The sequence below is a fragment of the Miscanthus floridulus genome, unplaced genomic scaffold, assembly GCF_019320115.1.
Source record: "Miscanthus floridulus cultivar M001 unplaced genomic scaffold, ASM1932011v1 fs_525_3_4, whole genome shotgun sequence".
NCBI classification, from domain to species: Eukaryota; Viridiplantae; Streptophyta; class Magnoliopsida; order Poales; family Poaceae; genus Miscanthus; species Miscanthus floridulus.
Window position 1 is genome coordinate 3,296 of NW_027096886.1, and position 15,803 is coordinate 19,098.

The window sequence follows — 15,803 nt, forward strand, 5'->3', positions numbered from 1 at the left end:
ACACTATCACCATATCCTTTGACACATCCTTCAACACATCTGGGACTTGTGCCTGGCAAACCAACTCATTTTGCCAAAGTACCCTCTAGATGCCCAACTCCTCCTCCAGCTGTCATAGTCCTCAACCTTATCGCCTAGTTTCTTCTCCTCCGTGATCCCCAAACCCTCAACTCATGTCACCAAATATTCCTTTCCACTCCATGCCTACCAATTAGTCCTGCACTTTGAGTTCGGCCCCTTGGCTTTCGGTGGGCAATCTTCTCATCAGAGATCCCAGATCACTCCAGAGCGGAACAGAAAACTCAAGAACGTGGAGACCGAACTAGCGATGGCCCAAAGAAAAGTCGGTGGAAGAGAACTTTGTAATGTGAAGCAATACTGACTAGATTCGTCCCCACAACCATTAAAAACACTAGTAGGGAAGGGGCATACGCAAGTAATCCAATCGCCTAGGGCCTTTGTACCATAGGTATCTGACGTTTTACAAAACTCACCAAAAAGTCCCTATCTGATATAGAAACTGGGTCGCCCACCCTGATGAAACCCTAGGAGTCCCATGTGGTGGAAAAAAGATCAGGAATCCTTGCCAGCATCCAAGACATGGAGTCTGCCACAAGCACGGTCCCACAGAAGTTGTTTAAGCCATCCCTTAACACCTGCAACATTTCTTTGATTGCTCCAAGCACCGACATCATACTACCGCCATCCCAATCGGCTTATGACGACACAGCCACATCTACTAGGTTATTATTGATTTTCGTAATTACAGTTACTTTATTTATATTGGGTTTATAATCACTTTTTGTGTAGTTTTCAAGAAACACTAGTATAACAAAAAAAAAAAAAAAATCAAAGGTGTTGCAATTCTCAGTAACACTCTTTTTTGTTAGTACAAAATTAGATCAAACTTGAGCTGAAATCAGATGCTAGAATCTCCTAAAACTCTCGGTTTCGTACAGACACACTACTGATTGTGGGGGGGAAAGAGCTTCTATATTTCTATAAGAGGATGTCATCACTAAATTTCTTCATGTTGTGCAAATTACACCATTTTACTTGACAAACTTGTGTTTGATTTCATTCACAGACTTGAAGAGAAAACAATTTCAAAATTATGACGTATCGACGTGTGGAAACGTATAAACAAACATAGTACACGAGCTAATTAGCTAAACTTGACTAGTAGTGTGGGTTGACGACGAAGCACTTCTCCCTGATCTCTCCCTCGTCACCGGTGAGCACCTGGACCTTGCCCATCTTGACCATGGCCTTGGCGAACTTGACCTGCCATGCCTTCTCGACTGCGGCGTTGAAGTGGACTATCCCGGCCGTCCAGGGGTTGTCGAGCAGCGTGTTGTCGGAGATGAATAGGACCTTGTGCGCCAGCACGTTATTGTAGTACTGGTTGTCGAAGGTCGCCGGCGAGACTGGGTCGAGCGGCACCACCGTGGGGTCCATCTGGCCGTTGCTGGACGGCCACGGGCACCGCTGCTTGAGGTGCTCAGCGTAGGCAGGGTCGATGGACGGGTCCGTCCGCCCCAGCTGGCCGCTGAAGTTGTAGAGGCGCTGGGTGAAGGAAGAGCAGTGGGAGCGGCCGATGGTGTGCGCGCCGGAGAGCGTGACCATGTCGTCGGCGTTGAGGCCCTTGCGCTTGAAGCTCTCGATGAGCTCGGCGACGTCGTCAGTCGGGGAGGGGACATTGTTGTTGAGCACCTCATCCTCTTTGGAGTTTGGACACGCGGCCGTCACGGCGGCCCGAGGGGACCTTGTAGTCGAGGCCACCGGCGAGGTAGGCGCCGTCGCGGGCCGCGAACGCGATGATGTCGGCGCAGGACACGGTGCGCGGGCAGTGCGCCTCGAGGACGGCCTTGGCGTCGTCGACGACGTCGAAGCCGCGCATGCTGGGGTTGTTGGCGACGGAGTCCTTCTCGGCCTTGTTGCCCGGCGTGGAGTTGATGAGGATGGAGGCGTCGCAGCCCCGGACGAAGCAGTCGTGGAAGTGCATCCGGATGAGTCCAGCTCCGACGCCAGGTTCACGGGCGATACCACGGCGGACGGCATTGCGCACGATCTCCTCGGCCTGTGGGCACGACTGCTTGTAGAATCCAACCTCCAGTTCCGCCGGCGAGGCATGTGCGTGTGCCGCCGATGAGGAGACGACGACGAGCGCCGCCAAGGCAAATGCCAACCACGTCGACCTCATGGCGACGGTGAACAATATGGGTTATATATTGGTCGATCAGATGCTACTCTCACTCTGAGCTTGCTATTAGCTTCTTTAGCTTTGGAGATCGATCGAGAATTCGAGATGGTGATGAAGAGATGAAGAGCGGCGCAGCTGCTTGATCTCTATTTATACAGTACAAGGGATGCATGGCGTGTGCATATGGATGGAATACCGTGTTTGTGAACCGAGTCAACCAATAAGCAAGACCCAATCCCTGGATCGCCAAATGTAACCTAACAAGTAACAACTGCTACAAGAACCATGTTAGTGGACTTTGTAGTACATCATACATGTCACCAACTCACCATCTACCTATTATGTTGCCCAGATTTTGTTGTAGCAGCAAATGATAAGCAAAGCAGATAGTTGTTTAGAGATAGAAAACAATGTCAGTCTGAAGGTTACTTGCTTGATAAGAGAATTATTCTAGACATATACAGTTAAAGTTTCATTGACATGGTCGATACTGCTACCGCATGACCGGGACAAATCAAAGCCGTGTCTCATCACAATTTCAAAAATTCTGTCGATTTAGATCGTTTACCTTTTGTAGCTCACACCTCACAGCACCAAGTCAAAACAGACGCTAACGGTTGAATGTGAATCCATATGTATTATGTTGAAGCCTGCAGAATGATCAAAAGTATTAATGTTTTTTAATGTGAATCCATGCCAAAATGCTTTTGCACTAAAGGTTGATGATGCAACAGGTTATATTAGCTTGTCCCTAACGGCCTAACCACTACAAACATGAAGAAATGGATGAGACGCAACATGCTAGGGGGCATTTTGACTGTTCTATAGATCAGGAACAGGATATATACCATCCACACTGCATCTCCTCGGAAACAACGCTGAGAAGAAAGAAACCAAACACAACTTCAGACAGTTTCCAAACAATAAACCTGTCCAGGTAAACCATCAGTTTTTGTAGCAAGTCCTAAGTCAGATCAGGAAAGCAGTCCGGTGAATTTTGGGTGACGAAGTTGCAAATCTTTGGAATACATGACATGCTTGAATCCTTCAGAGTTATTAAAAATGGGGAGGACAGGAATAGATATTTCATTCTTGCGTTGTGTTGACGCAGTAGGGTTTTTTCTTTACAAAATTGACGCCGTAATTCAGTACTGCATGCTGCATATACTAATAACAATTGTAGAAAAAAGGCTATGAAGCCAAATCAAACATGGGCATGCATCCATGAGTTTTGTGGGATATGATGTTATTTATATAATTATAAAATAGACAGCCAGGTATTTAACTTAGGGCGTGCTTGTAGTTTTCAATTGGTTATGTTATTAATTAATTCATGTTAGTCAAACCCACATACAAGACTCTTGAATCCATTCCCAAGCAAAATGTTGCTGAATTTATGTTCTAGCCATTTTAGTGTAACCTTCTTCTCCTTGGATTTTGTTTAAATATTATTTGAAATACAAGCTTGGGGTTAGATTGTCTTCAACAACCGCGACCCAAAATACAAGACTCAGTCATCCTTTGTGTAGCGCTATAGGCAAAGAGTTCAATACCTATTTTTGGTCTTCTCCAACAACAAGACCCAAAAGACAACCCTTTCTGCAAATGGGTCTCCAAGAGAGAGAAAACTCAGATTTAGATTATGCCTCTCCCGGCACCCAAAATGGGTCTTCCATATAGGTACTATATTGGAGGCTATAGGTATTGTGTTGGAGACCCATTTTGGGTTTGGGTTCCGCAAAGGGTCTCCCGTTGGAGGCAGCCTTATAACGACACAATAAAGCATTCGGATCATAAACTATCCTGTAGTTCCCCATCCTTCTCGGCAATTCTAAACTAAAATGTTCATTGTTCCCTCTCATTTCTATAGCTTGCTCTTTTGTGCTGGTGACATTTCTCCTCTATTGCCCTTTATGTCGTGTTGTACCTGGCTTGTATCCACTTCTGATGGGAACGGAGGTTCCGATCTTCCGTTAGATGGAGGTAACTATTGATTGGTGGACATGCAACACACTTAACTGGCTACAAATTAAAAGACTCAAATTGTGCAATCTTAGCATCACGTTTCCTCTGGTTATTAATCATGTCATAATCCAGTTGACCTCGCCAAGAAGGCTAATCCCTGCCTGTGAATCGAAGAACATAATCAAGAACTACAAAGAACACAACTCAAATGATTAAGAACTCGAAGTTGGGGTCTCACAGACCAATGTGACTATTCAAAGACAGGTTGATCTAAGAAAAACCCAAAACCTAACATGAGCGGCAACGTCTCAACATAAAGTCTATGGGGGGCATGAGTACCCTCTGGACGAGCCCCCTAATGGTCTCTATGACGATACGTGATCTAGCAGACCATAAGACAGTGTCGAAGTACCTTGATAGATTCTGGATGTAGACTTGCTTTGACAATTCTCGATGACTTCTATGGAATTTTCATTTGAGACCGGTGCCATTGGTTAGGTTATCTTCTCAGCTTTAATTTGGTGTATGGGTAGAACATCAAACCCGGAGTCTGTATGCATCCTAGGCGTCCATTTTAGTACGGGCTGCTCCTAGAGGCCAAACTGGACTCGAACTCGACTTGTGTTGGATCTCCCTCTTGGCTTGGACGCCCATGCTGGTCTTCTTCACCTCCATGCCTTTCTCCAATTACTTCATAACCCTCTCCAATGTTCATAAGAATTAAAACATCATTAGGCAACAATCTATTGTCATAGACCTGAAAAGGATCGCTTAAGAACGAGCTCACCTCTACATTTAATTGCCGCATTCGAGCTCTAGTCATTGGTCCTTGCATAGCAGTTGGTGGGGCTATGGGTGCATCTAAAGGAGTGATGTCCTCATCAACTTCCATCTTGATCACTAGCTGCTCTTGAACTCTTTTTTATCAATTGGGGGGTAGGGAGCACAAAGCGCAAGTTTTACGGCATACCCAACTAGCATACTAGCGGAAGGGGGTGATAGTAAGTACAGAATAGTGGTGAAATAAAATTATAGATTGTTACATCATTCTTGAAAGAAACACCTCCATTGTTGGACCAAGGGCCTCAACTATTCATATTGACAAGCCCTATAGCCCATGTCCCTGATTATAGCCCTCATCATACCCTGGAGGCATTCCAACTTGTTGTTGTGGACCTGCTCATTCTTAGCGATCTAGATCCTCTAGAGAACCACAAGCAACATATCCATGCAAACACATGATGTAAGGTGTAGGCAAGAACCAATCAACCATGGGTATCTCCACACCCGGGAGGCTAGAAGGCATGACACAAAGATGTGATCACTGGTCTCTAGGGTGCATGCATAGTTTTGGCAGTAGGAATCTCACAGATGACGAATATTTTTATAGTAGATATTCACCCAGGAGTTGAGCCTATCGTTGTAGATGAGTCAGCCAAAAAACTTGCTTACTAGGAAGCTTGCACCTCCATAGATCCCTCATCTCTAGAATGACAAACCTCTTCAGCGTGGAGAAGATCTTAGGCACCTCAGGTAGATAAGGAGGGGTCATTATGGGTGTTGAAGAATCTAGTATTAGGGAGCTCCTTGAGAGAGAACGTCTCAAGAGCTCTCCTAAGAATGCAAAGTTCATAGGCGGTGGTGTTAGATAATGATAGCCTAAGGGGGATATGGAACTCTTTGGCCATGATCTCATTAATGCAAAGATTCAGTCTGATGTAGTGTGAAAATAGAGCTGGTATTTGGTGGTCAAGGGGTCACATGCAAACCAATTATCCAAACGGAAAGAGGTGGACAATCCATACTCAACATGGATTGTTGTGAGCTATCAGTATCGAGGGCACTTATCATTGATAATCCGAGCAACAGGGGAATCATTGTCCATGAACCCAAAAGCAAGGTTGCACTAACAAAGGAGCCAAGTTTCCAAATGGGAAGAGTTAGGCCCAAGTAGCTTGTGGATGAATTTTAGCAAAATATAATACAATGATTTTGATCCTCCAATGAGCAGATCCCCATCCCTCTGACATCTTTTGAGAGACAAGCCCTGTCCCATGCTATGAGGCATTGGGAGCCATGATATTTTTCGTCCCCCATCAAGTGGAAAGTGCAACGCCTACTGTCAATTATGTCCTAAACAATTTTGGGGAGCATCATGGCAAGCATATGGTGTATCATGAGGCTTTCCTAGCATAACATTGACAAGGACAATCCATCCCCCATAGGAAAGGAGGCAAGACTTCTAGCCTGAAGGGTGGCTGTTGAAGGAGGAGATCATTGGTTGGTAGTTTGAAACTTTAAGTTTGTGTGGGGAGAGTGGTAGGCCAAGGTGAAGTTGGGGAAAGGAAGAGATCGAGCATCCCAAAGGTGGTTGGCATTATAGAGGCCAAGGCCTTCCCTGCATTGATGCATTGGGATGAAGGTCGACTCATTGTAGTTGATGGTGAGGCTGGTTGCGCGTGAGAAAGAATCCATGGTGCTTCTCAGAGACCAGATAGACTGATTATCTCCTTTTTTATAATAATAAGCATCTCATTAGCATATTGAAGAACTAGAAAGAGGAGGGATGGGTCGAGTGGGTGGAGAACTTCCCCTGATGAAGACAAACATGGGATGAGGAACTATGGAAAGTTTGCGGCCACAATAAAGGGGTAGGGGGACAATATAGGTCCCCCTAATGGAGACCAACGCAACAAAGGGGTGCTGTTCAAGAGTATGGCCATTTGGCAAGAGGTGAGGATGTTGGCAATCTAGCTGCACCAAAGATCATCAAAGCCACTCACACGGAGGATTGTATCTAGGCTTTCACATGACATAGGGTTGAAAGCTTTATTGAAATCAAGCTTGAGAACAACAATGGGGCCGCGACACTTCTGGGGGCAGTTTAGAAGCTCAGCTGCATATACATAATTTTTAGCAATGTTCTTGCCATGAACAAAGCCAGTTTGACTTGGGTCAATAAGAGTTGGGACGACCAAGCATAGGTGGCTCGCAAGGACTCAAGTGCAAAAAATATTTGTGACTCTACAAGGCAGGTATTTCCCTTGGTTGTGCAACTCTTTCATGGATGTCGTAGTTGACGCCACAAAAGCATTCTTCCACTTCCCCCTTCTCTATTCCCCTCATGTATGCCTTGCCATCAACATTGCCTCATCTTATATATTTTTCTCGGTCTAGGCTATCTAAAAGTAAGGCTTACTTTCCATCTAGTTCTTGTGGATGAACCAAAAAAGGAATCCTCACTTGAGCTGAAGTATGAGTTAATTCGTGAAACTCTATTCTTGCCTCCTCTTTGCTCCCCGTGCTCTTGTGCACGGCTGGCCCTGAGGGCGGGCAAGCGGGGTGGCCGCCCAAGGCCCTCAATCCTATGGGCCCCACCCTAGATATACACTCAGTATGTAGTTGTATTAGTATATGGCTTGGTTGGTTCGTTAAGGCCCACCGCAGCCTAGCAGCTGGAAAGAGTGATTGACGTTCGTGATTTGTCGATTCTGCGAGACTATGATTGCGACTCCTCAAGGCCCGTCCATGCGAGCAACGCTGTTGAAACCCTCATGAGTTGCGACTCCTTTATCTAGGAACAAAATCGACAAATCCCCGAACACGATTACACGACACAGCAACCGCGCGACGCGATCACCCAACCCAATGGCGGCGCCTCGGCGGGCGGCCAACTCGGAGTCAGAGAATCGACGTGCCGAAGTCTCTAGACTCCAACAAGGCGTACGTATCTCCGTATGAACTTGGTACCAATGTCCGAAGTCCCCAAAAGGCCAAAACCACCCCCAACGTCCTTGATTTTATAAGATTTTATATTAGTGTGTATCCGGTATCCGTGGATAATCCCATGCTGGCGTGCTTGGAATTGAATTTGATTGGATTGAATCCATGTTAATTTTTTGAACTAATTGTTTCTTTAAAGTTTAATGGTATCATGTCATCAAGAAAATATGCCTCTGGTAGTGAGAAAAGAACTATACAACATCTCGAGCGAAGTTAAATGGTGTCATTAGTGTCATGAAGAATGAGGTCTTCAACATTACAAACTGGGTTCATCAGTGTTATCAACAACACAAAACAATAATTTTCTAGTGAATTTAGCAAAATTTATCAGGGTCGGCGGACCTCGACAAAGAGGAGCTTCGTCTTTGGTCAGAAGAATTTTTTAATGTAACTTAATATATCTGAGTTGTTTTTTATGTATTACTTTTGCATATGTATTTAAGTGTTTATCAGTAACATTTCATCATTCATGTGTTTTTTTTCTCGAACACGCTAAAAGTTTCGTCATTCATGTATATATAAGGGCCCCAAATTTTGGTTTCGCCCCAGGCCCCTAAAAACTCAGAACGGGCCCTGCTCTTGTGGAGGTCTCTATGATGATATCTGGAGGTATCTAAAAACCATCATAATGGACAACAATTAATGCATCTCCATCCTATTGAAAATTCATTCAAACTCGAACTCCAGCATAAATTGATTCCCATTCAATGGTCTGTTCTCCATAGGAACTTGAAGTCCCCAAGCTTTTCTCATCTCCCCAAAGAGAAACCTTAAGTTGAACGGGTTCCCCAAATACCATTTCTCCATATGGTTAGAAACTTCTTCAGTTCTTCAGTATCAGATCTCATTATTGAACACACCAGAAAGTCCTGATCTGTGATAGCAACTGGGTCACCCACCCTCGATGAAACCCTAGGAGTCCCACACGGTGGAGAAAATATCAGAGTTCTCTGTCGACATCCAAGACAAGGAGTCCACCACGAGCGCGGTCCCACAAAAGTTGCTCCAGGCTCCAGCTCGCGGCATGCTTATATGATACGGTTCTTTTCCTTATATTGACAATGTAATTGGACTCAGAAGCGTAGCCAATGCGTCCCCTGAATATTGGTTTCACCATTTGTACTAGAAGCCCCTGGAAGTCAATGTCCTTACTAATTTCTACATGTTGTGCAAATTACACCATTTTACTTGACAAACTTGTGTTTGATTACATTCACAAACTTTAAGAGAAAACAATCTCGATAATTATGACGTATTGACGTGCGGAACATATAAACAAAAAACTTAGTACACGAGCTAATTAGCTAAACTTGACTAGTAGTGATTGACGACGAAGCACTTCTCCCTGATCTCTCCCTCGTCGCCGGTGAGCACCTGGACATTGCCCATCTTGACCATGGCCTTGGCGAACTTGACCTGCCATGCCTTCTCGACTGCGGCGTTGAAGTGGACAATTCCGGCCGTCCATGGGTTGTCGAGCAGCGTGTTGTCGGAGATGAACAGGACCTTGTGCGCCAGCACGTTCTTGTAGTACTGGTTGTCAAAGGTCGCCGGCGTGACTGGGTCGAGCGGCACCACCGTGGGGTCCATCTGGGCGTTGCTGGACGGCCATGGGCAGCGGATCTTGAGGTGCTCGGCGTAGGCGGGGTCGAGGGACGGGTCCGTCCGCCCCAGCTGGCCGCTGAAATTGTAGAGGCGCTGCGTGAAGGAGGAACAATGGGAGCGGCCGATGGTGTGCGCGCCGGAGAGGGTGACCATGTCGTCGGCGTTGAGACCCTTGCGCTTGAAGCTCTCGATGAGCTCGGTGACGTCGTTAGTCGGGGTGGGGACATTGTTGTTGAGCACCTCATTCTCTTTGGACACGCGGCCGTCACGGCGGCCCGAGGGGACCTTGTAGTCAAGGCCGCCGGCAAGGTAGGCGCCGTCGCGGGCCGCAAACGCGATGATGTCGGCGCAGGAGACCGTGCGCGGGCAGTGCGCCTCGAGGACGGCCTTGGCGTCGTCGATGACGTCGAAGCCGCGCATGCTGGGGTTGTTGGTCACGGAGTCCTTCTCGGCCTTGTTGCCCGGCGTGGAGTTGATGAGGATGGAGCCGTCGCAGCCCCGGACGAAGCAGTCGTGGAAGTGCATCCGGATGAGTCCCGCGCCGACGCCAGGCTCACGGGCGATACCGCGGCGTACGGCGTTGCGCACGATCTCCTCGGCCTGTGGACACGAGTGCTTGTAGAAACCGACCTCCAGTTCCTCCGCGTGTGCCACCGAGGCGACGACAAGCGCCGCCAAGACTGTTGCCAGCCATGTCGACCCCATGATCAACTGCAGTCCTATCCTATCTCTCTGCAAGTTTGCTTTAGTCGCTTGAGCTGAGATCGAGGACGGTGGGGATCGCTGAGAATTGAAGCTGATGAGGAGATGAAGAATGGCGCCACTGCTGGGTCTCTATTTATACAGGGGAGGTAGCTTGCATGGCATGATGATGTGCAGTTGGCAGTTGGAGGGTGGCGTGTGCATGTCATGGATGTATTGTGTCTGTGCACCCAGTCAACAAATAAGACCCAATCTTCGCATTCCCTAATGTCTGCTAGACCAATCTTCGCATTCCTAATGTCTGCTAGACCCTCTTTCCATGCAGCATAGTTAAAACTACTCCTGACAACAGCTGCAAAACAACATGCATCTTTGTCTTGTGTTTTCAATCGCCACACGCATCAAATTCTCAAAAGCAAGGAAAACAATATTTTTGTTTCGGTTCCACCTGCAATCACATATGAAATGGATGAAGGGAGAAATTTAGCACCACTTTTTTTAGTTGGATCTCCTGCAAGAAGAGAATAATCTCTAACTTCAGCTTGTCAATTTTATTTCTCATAAAAGTATCAAGTTAAGTTAACTCAAAAAATTTATCACATGAATAGTCGATTCGTTCGAAAGGATTTTTCCATTCACAATCCCAAATAATACGTTTAGGATAAGAATATAAGTGCGCCTGTCTGCGAGCCCATAAATAAGCATTTTTTTACGGGTTCCCGTGGATAGGTCTGCTTTCATCCCTGCACACACATGACACATGCAATGCAAATTGCAAATGCAAACCGCGTTAGTGGACTTGTTGGTACATCGCTGTCTCGCGCATCTCGATGAGCTATGGACGGATCCATGGTGGAGAAAACTTCACTTTGTATTGTAAATTAAGTTGCTATATATCACGAGGGGATCGATATCGTGCTGATCAATCAACGTAACTGGGAGAACTTGTAAGAGAGCCGACAGTAACAGTAAGCATATGTATCACCATCTACACCTAATGTTACCCAGAGACCTGGTAGCACCGTGTAGCAGGAGCATATCATAATCATATGCAAAAGCCAGAGTTGTTAAGAGAAAACGATGTGTGAAGGTTTGCTTTAGAAAATCCTCTGACAAAGTGCAAGTTCAGGGATGAACGTAACATTGACGAGGTCGATCGACAGGGAATGACCGGGACAAAAACAAATTGGAGACGTATATATGAGCCTGGAGGACGATGTCAACAAAATCTTTATAATTTATGTACCTTTCCTTTACCTTGTATCTCGCACTTAGTCAAGAGGTTTGGTGAGATTATTGTCTCATCTCATAGAAGAAAGTCGAGATGTCAGCTCTAGCTGTATACTACATGTACCATTCTCCAATGGCAGAAAGCTAGGTATGCATAGCTTAACGAGTTCAATCAATTCCATCATTACTTACGAGTTACGATCACGCGTGATGATTTGATCAAATCCCATGCAAATTTTAATTATATATTCTGTAAATTAACAGTTTGCTTATTAGATCGAGGTACTACTACAAAGGACCTAGTCACCCTACTTTTTGACATTTTCTTGTTTTTTCTCTTTGTCTTTGGTGCACGGAAACACTTTTAGGGCGCGTTTAGTTCCAAAAAATTTTGATTTTTGTCCATCACATCGAATTTTTGGACGCATGCATGGAGCATTAAATATAGACGAAAAAAAGCTAATTGCATAGTTGGGTGAGAAATCGCAAGACGAAACTTTCGAACCTAATTAGTCCATAATTAGACACTAATTGTCAAATACAAATGAAAGTGCTACAGTAGCCAAACCCAAAATTTCCCGCGAACTAAACGTGCCCTTAATTTGGTGCGGTTAGTTGATGCAACAGGTAGCATAGGTAGTTTTCTAACCACAACAACCTACACGAAGAGATGAGACGAGCACAAGAAATATTGGCCAGTAGCGGTTGACTATGTACAAGAAAGAAGAAGATGCGCCCTGCACACTGCATTTCCATAGAAACAACGTTGTGAAAACAATGTCAACTTTAGACCACATATATGCATGCATCCATACTATAACATATCCCGGTCGCCCAAAAGTGCCGATCAAACACTACTGGCAATACCCCAGCAAAGTTTTTCCGTGACGGCCGGAACCGTCAGCGAAAGTACCTAAAATCGTCAGGAAAGAGTTTCCGTGACGGTTACCGTCAAGGATAACCCGTCAGGAACCGAACGTCACGGAAAGTGTACCTTCCCTAACGGAAAACCGTCAGGGACTATTCCCTGACGGTTTCTGCCGTCATGAGAGATTTTCCCTGTCCGTTTTTTCGATTCCGTCAGGAAAAAAGTTCCCTGTCAGTTAAAGTGACATCAGGGAAGGTTGAAACTTTTCCTGCCAGTAGCTGTACCGTCAGGGAAGGTTCAAACTTTCCCTGTCGGTTACAGTAACGTCAAGGAAGGTCAAATATATTTACCTGTCAGTTACAATACCGTCAGGGAAACTTCATTTTCAATATTCAATAAAATCTCACTGAACTATTCAAATAATAACGGATCCTTTTAGTCACACACCAACTAGCATTAAATATTACACTCAAGTGTCTGATACATATAATCACCATTCAAGTTGTTCATACACTAGATAGTTCATTCAATGGTCAACAAATCTTAAGCTACATTCTAAGGGCCTTGCAAAATAAAGCAGACCCAAGTAAAATGCTATAGTTCATGGAACTAACATATAGGAAATAGAGGTTTAGTAATTACTACTTCCTACAAGCCCTTCGACAGCAATACACAATAGCTGCTACATATCCATTCATCTCCATATCCTATGGTCAAAACAACGAAAAAATAATGATTCATGAGAAATCTTGTTAAATATGCAGCTGATTGCTTGTCCAACGTCTCTGAATTAAAAGAGTGACCATAGAGAGCACTACAATATATCGGCAAGAGTACTATGATGTTCTTACATATTCTTATCTGTTCGAAGATTAAAGGACTGCATCAATCAGTGAAGTTTAAATCCTCATTAGGTACTTTGGTAAAGTGTAGAAGTAGAATCTTTTTTATTGCAATTCAAATACAATCATTCATGGAACTTGCTACTGCAGCCCATATTGGCCCCGTTCGCTGGTCTGAAACTTGGCTGAAACTGGCTGAAAAACACTGTTCCGGCTGAATTGTTGTGAGAGAAAGATACTATTCCGGCTGAAAAAGAAGCCGAATATGGGGTAAGCCGAACAGAGCCATCAGGATATATAATGGAACAATCATTCATGTGCAGCTCTAAAAATTCAACCAACAATTTCAGAGCAGCTATAAAAGTGGCTAACTATAGGCAGTAGAAAAAAATGCATGTAGGACGACAATCATGTGCTCTTGGAGAAATAAAGAATTCATGTTGATTGCACATTACATACCACATCTAATTCTAAAATGAGATTGATAATATGATGGGATAATTGCTAATTTTGACAGAGCTCTTGACCTTCAATACGAATTTGATACTAAAAAACTTCAAACTACATGGAGTCAATATCTTACCATTGGAGCACACAACAAGCCTATATCTAGAATGTGATCAACCAGACTAGAAATGAGTACAATCAGATCTGCAATGTTGTGCAAAGTATGGAATTAAAAAAGAGCACCGACGGGAGAGTGAATCCCGGACGGTACTCTGTGGCACGTGGGGGATGCTTTTGTGCCCCTGACGGATGCTACGGGGCCGACGGGAGTGCCTCGACCACGGGGAGAAAATGAGTCTGCGGTAGTGTGGAGGCCGCGGCTTTGCCATGTGTTTTTACACTCGGCAAAGAGCCATTTGCACTCGGCAAAGGCTTTGCCGAGTGTAGCACTCGACAAAGTCCGCTCAGCAAAATTTTTCTCGGCAAAGGGTCTTTGCCGAGTGCTTTTTATCCGGGCACTCGGCAAAATAAAAAATTTTTGCCGAGTGCTTGGGGCGGCACTTGGCAACATATTTTCGGCCGTTGTGGCGCCGACCGTTAACGGTTATTTTGCCGAGTGCCCGACCCAGCACTCGGCAAAATTTTTTTTTTTTGTAAAAAAAAATTACTAGGCTGGGGCACTCGGCAAAGTATTTTTTTATTTTTTTAAAAAAGTACTTTGCCGAGTGCCCCTGCCCAGGCACCCGGCAAAGTTTTTTTATTATTTTTTAAATAATTTCTTTGCCGAGTGCCCCTGTTTAGGCACTCGGCAAAGAGTTTCTGAATTTTTTTAAAAAAATACTTTGCCGAGTGCCGCCGCAAGGCACTCAACAAAGAATTTTTTTTTTGAAAAATCTTTGCCGAGTGCCTTGCCCATGGCACTCGGCAAAGACCCCGAGAATTGCAAATTTTTTTTACATTCCACACACACACATCAATCATCACATCTATATCACCAACATGCATTATATATCACAAGCACATGCATATTTAATAAATCCATCGAAAATCCATCACAAATGCACCAAAGTTCAACATCACATGTTTATTATTACAAGTTCAACATCACAAAGTTCAACATCCCTACTGCGGTGACGGAGACTGCAGGTGTGGCCCCCGGACTACGGTGAAGGACCGAACTGTGGCGAAGGGTTGACGCGCGCAGCCACCGGTGACACAGTAGCGGGATTGTTTGAACCCGCCGATGGAGGCTGCACAAAAGAGAAGAGATTACATGTGTTAGACTCAAAATTGAAAATTTCGGCAGCACCTCCCCTACACGGGGAGGTTTCCAACCTGCAAGAAATAATGGCACGAAGACCGACAATCACAACAGCACGAAGGCCGACAATCCCAACGGCACGAAGGCCAAAAATCACAACGTCACGAAGGCCGACGATCCCAATGGCATGAACGCATTAAATTTTCATACTCACAGGAGTGAAGTGTCGAACCGGAGCTGGAGCTGGCAACTGTACTTGGACACCCGATGCTTGCCCGATGGTTTGCATGATCTGATACATGTCTGCCATCTGCTTCTTCATGGCCTCCAGCTCTGCGATCAGGTGCGCTTGCGTCTCCCTTGTCTCTGCCAGCTCGGCCTACAGCGTTTCAATCACATGTTTCAGTATTGCAAATCTGATCAATGTGTGTAACGTTCAATGTACCACGAGTGAAACCGGAATTACCTGAAGTTCATCGACCTGCGACAGTGTTGGAGTAGGCCGTGCACGTATGGGAAGGCTTCTGGCCATGCTCCGTGCCCTCACGTCGGAGAGAGAGGGTGCAGAGCTCGAGGAGTCAGCGCCGTCTGCAATCCACAACCGCCCGTGTTTCCTGCCTTGCCCTAGCCTCACGATCACCTCTGTCTCAAGGGGCTCAGTGCTCAGATTGTGATCTGAGCCACGGAGCGCCCTAATCGCCTCCGCGTAGTCTCTGACCTTAGCATGGACGCTCGGGTCAGAGTAAGCCTGGGCAGTGGCATCCGGGTTGAAGATGACACCGGATTTCACCGGGCCCATGTGGGACACAGCCCATGCCCCAAACTCCAACACTGGCACGTCCGGGTGTGCCACCTCCTGCGAGAAAGACAGCAAGATGATTAGAAATCAGGCAAAAT

At 45.6% G+C, this 15,803-nt stretch overlaps 1 protein-coding gene and 1 pseudogene across 1 annotated transcript; both read right to left on the reverse strand.

Annotated features, from left to right (window-relative positions):
• Positions 1–1,179: 1,179 nt before the first annotated feature.
• LOC136532111 (peroxidase 5-like) lies at positions 1,180–2,231 on the reverse strand (annotated as a pseudogene).
• Positions 2,232–9,137: 6,906 nt separating this feature from the next.
• LOC136532110 (peroxidase 5-like) lies at positions 9,138–10,340 on the reverse strand. Its single transcript, XM_066524722.1, has one exon. The coding sequence runs from the start codon at positions 10,259–10,261 to the stop codon at positions 9,266–9,268; it is 996 nt and encodes a 331-aa protein (XP_066380819.1). The 5' UTR covers positions 10,262–10,340; the 3' UTR covers positions 9,138–9,265.
• Positions 10,341–15,803: the final 5,463 nt, after the last annotated feature.

Excerpts from the sequence above, each read along its gene's own strand:
- LOC136532110 (XM_066524722.1), bottom strand. The coding sequence starts at position 10,261 with ATGGGGTCGACATGGCTGGCAACAGTCTTGGCGGCGCTTGTCGTCGCC.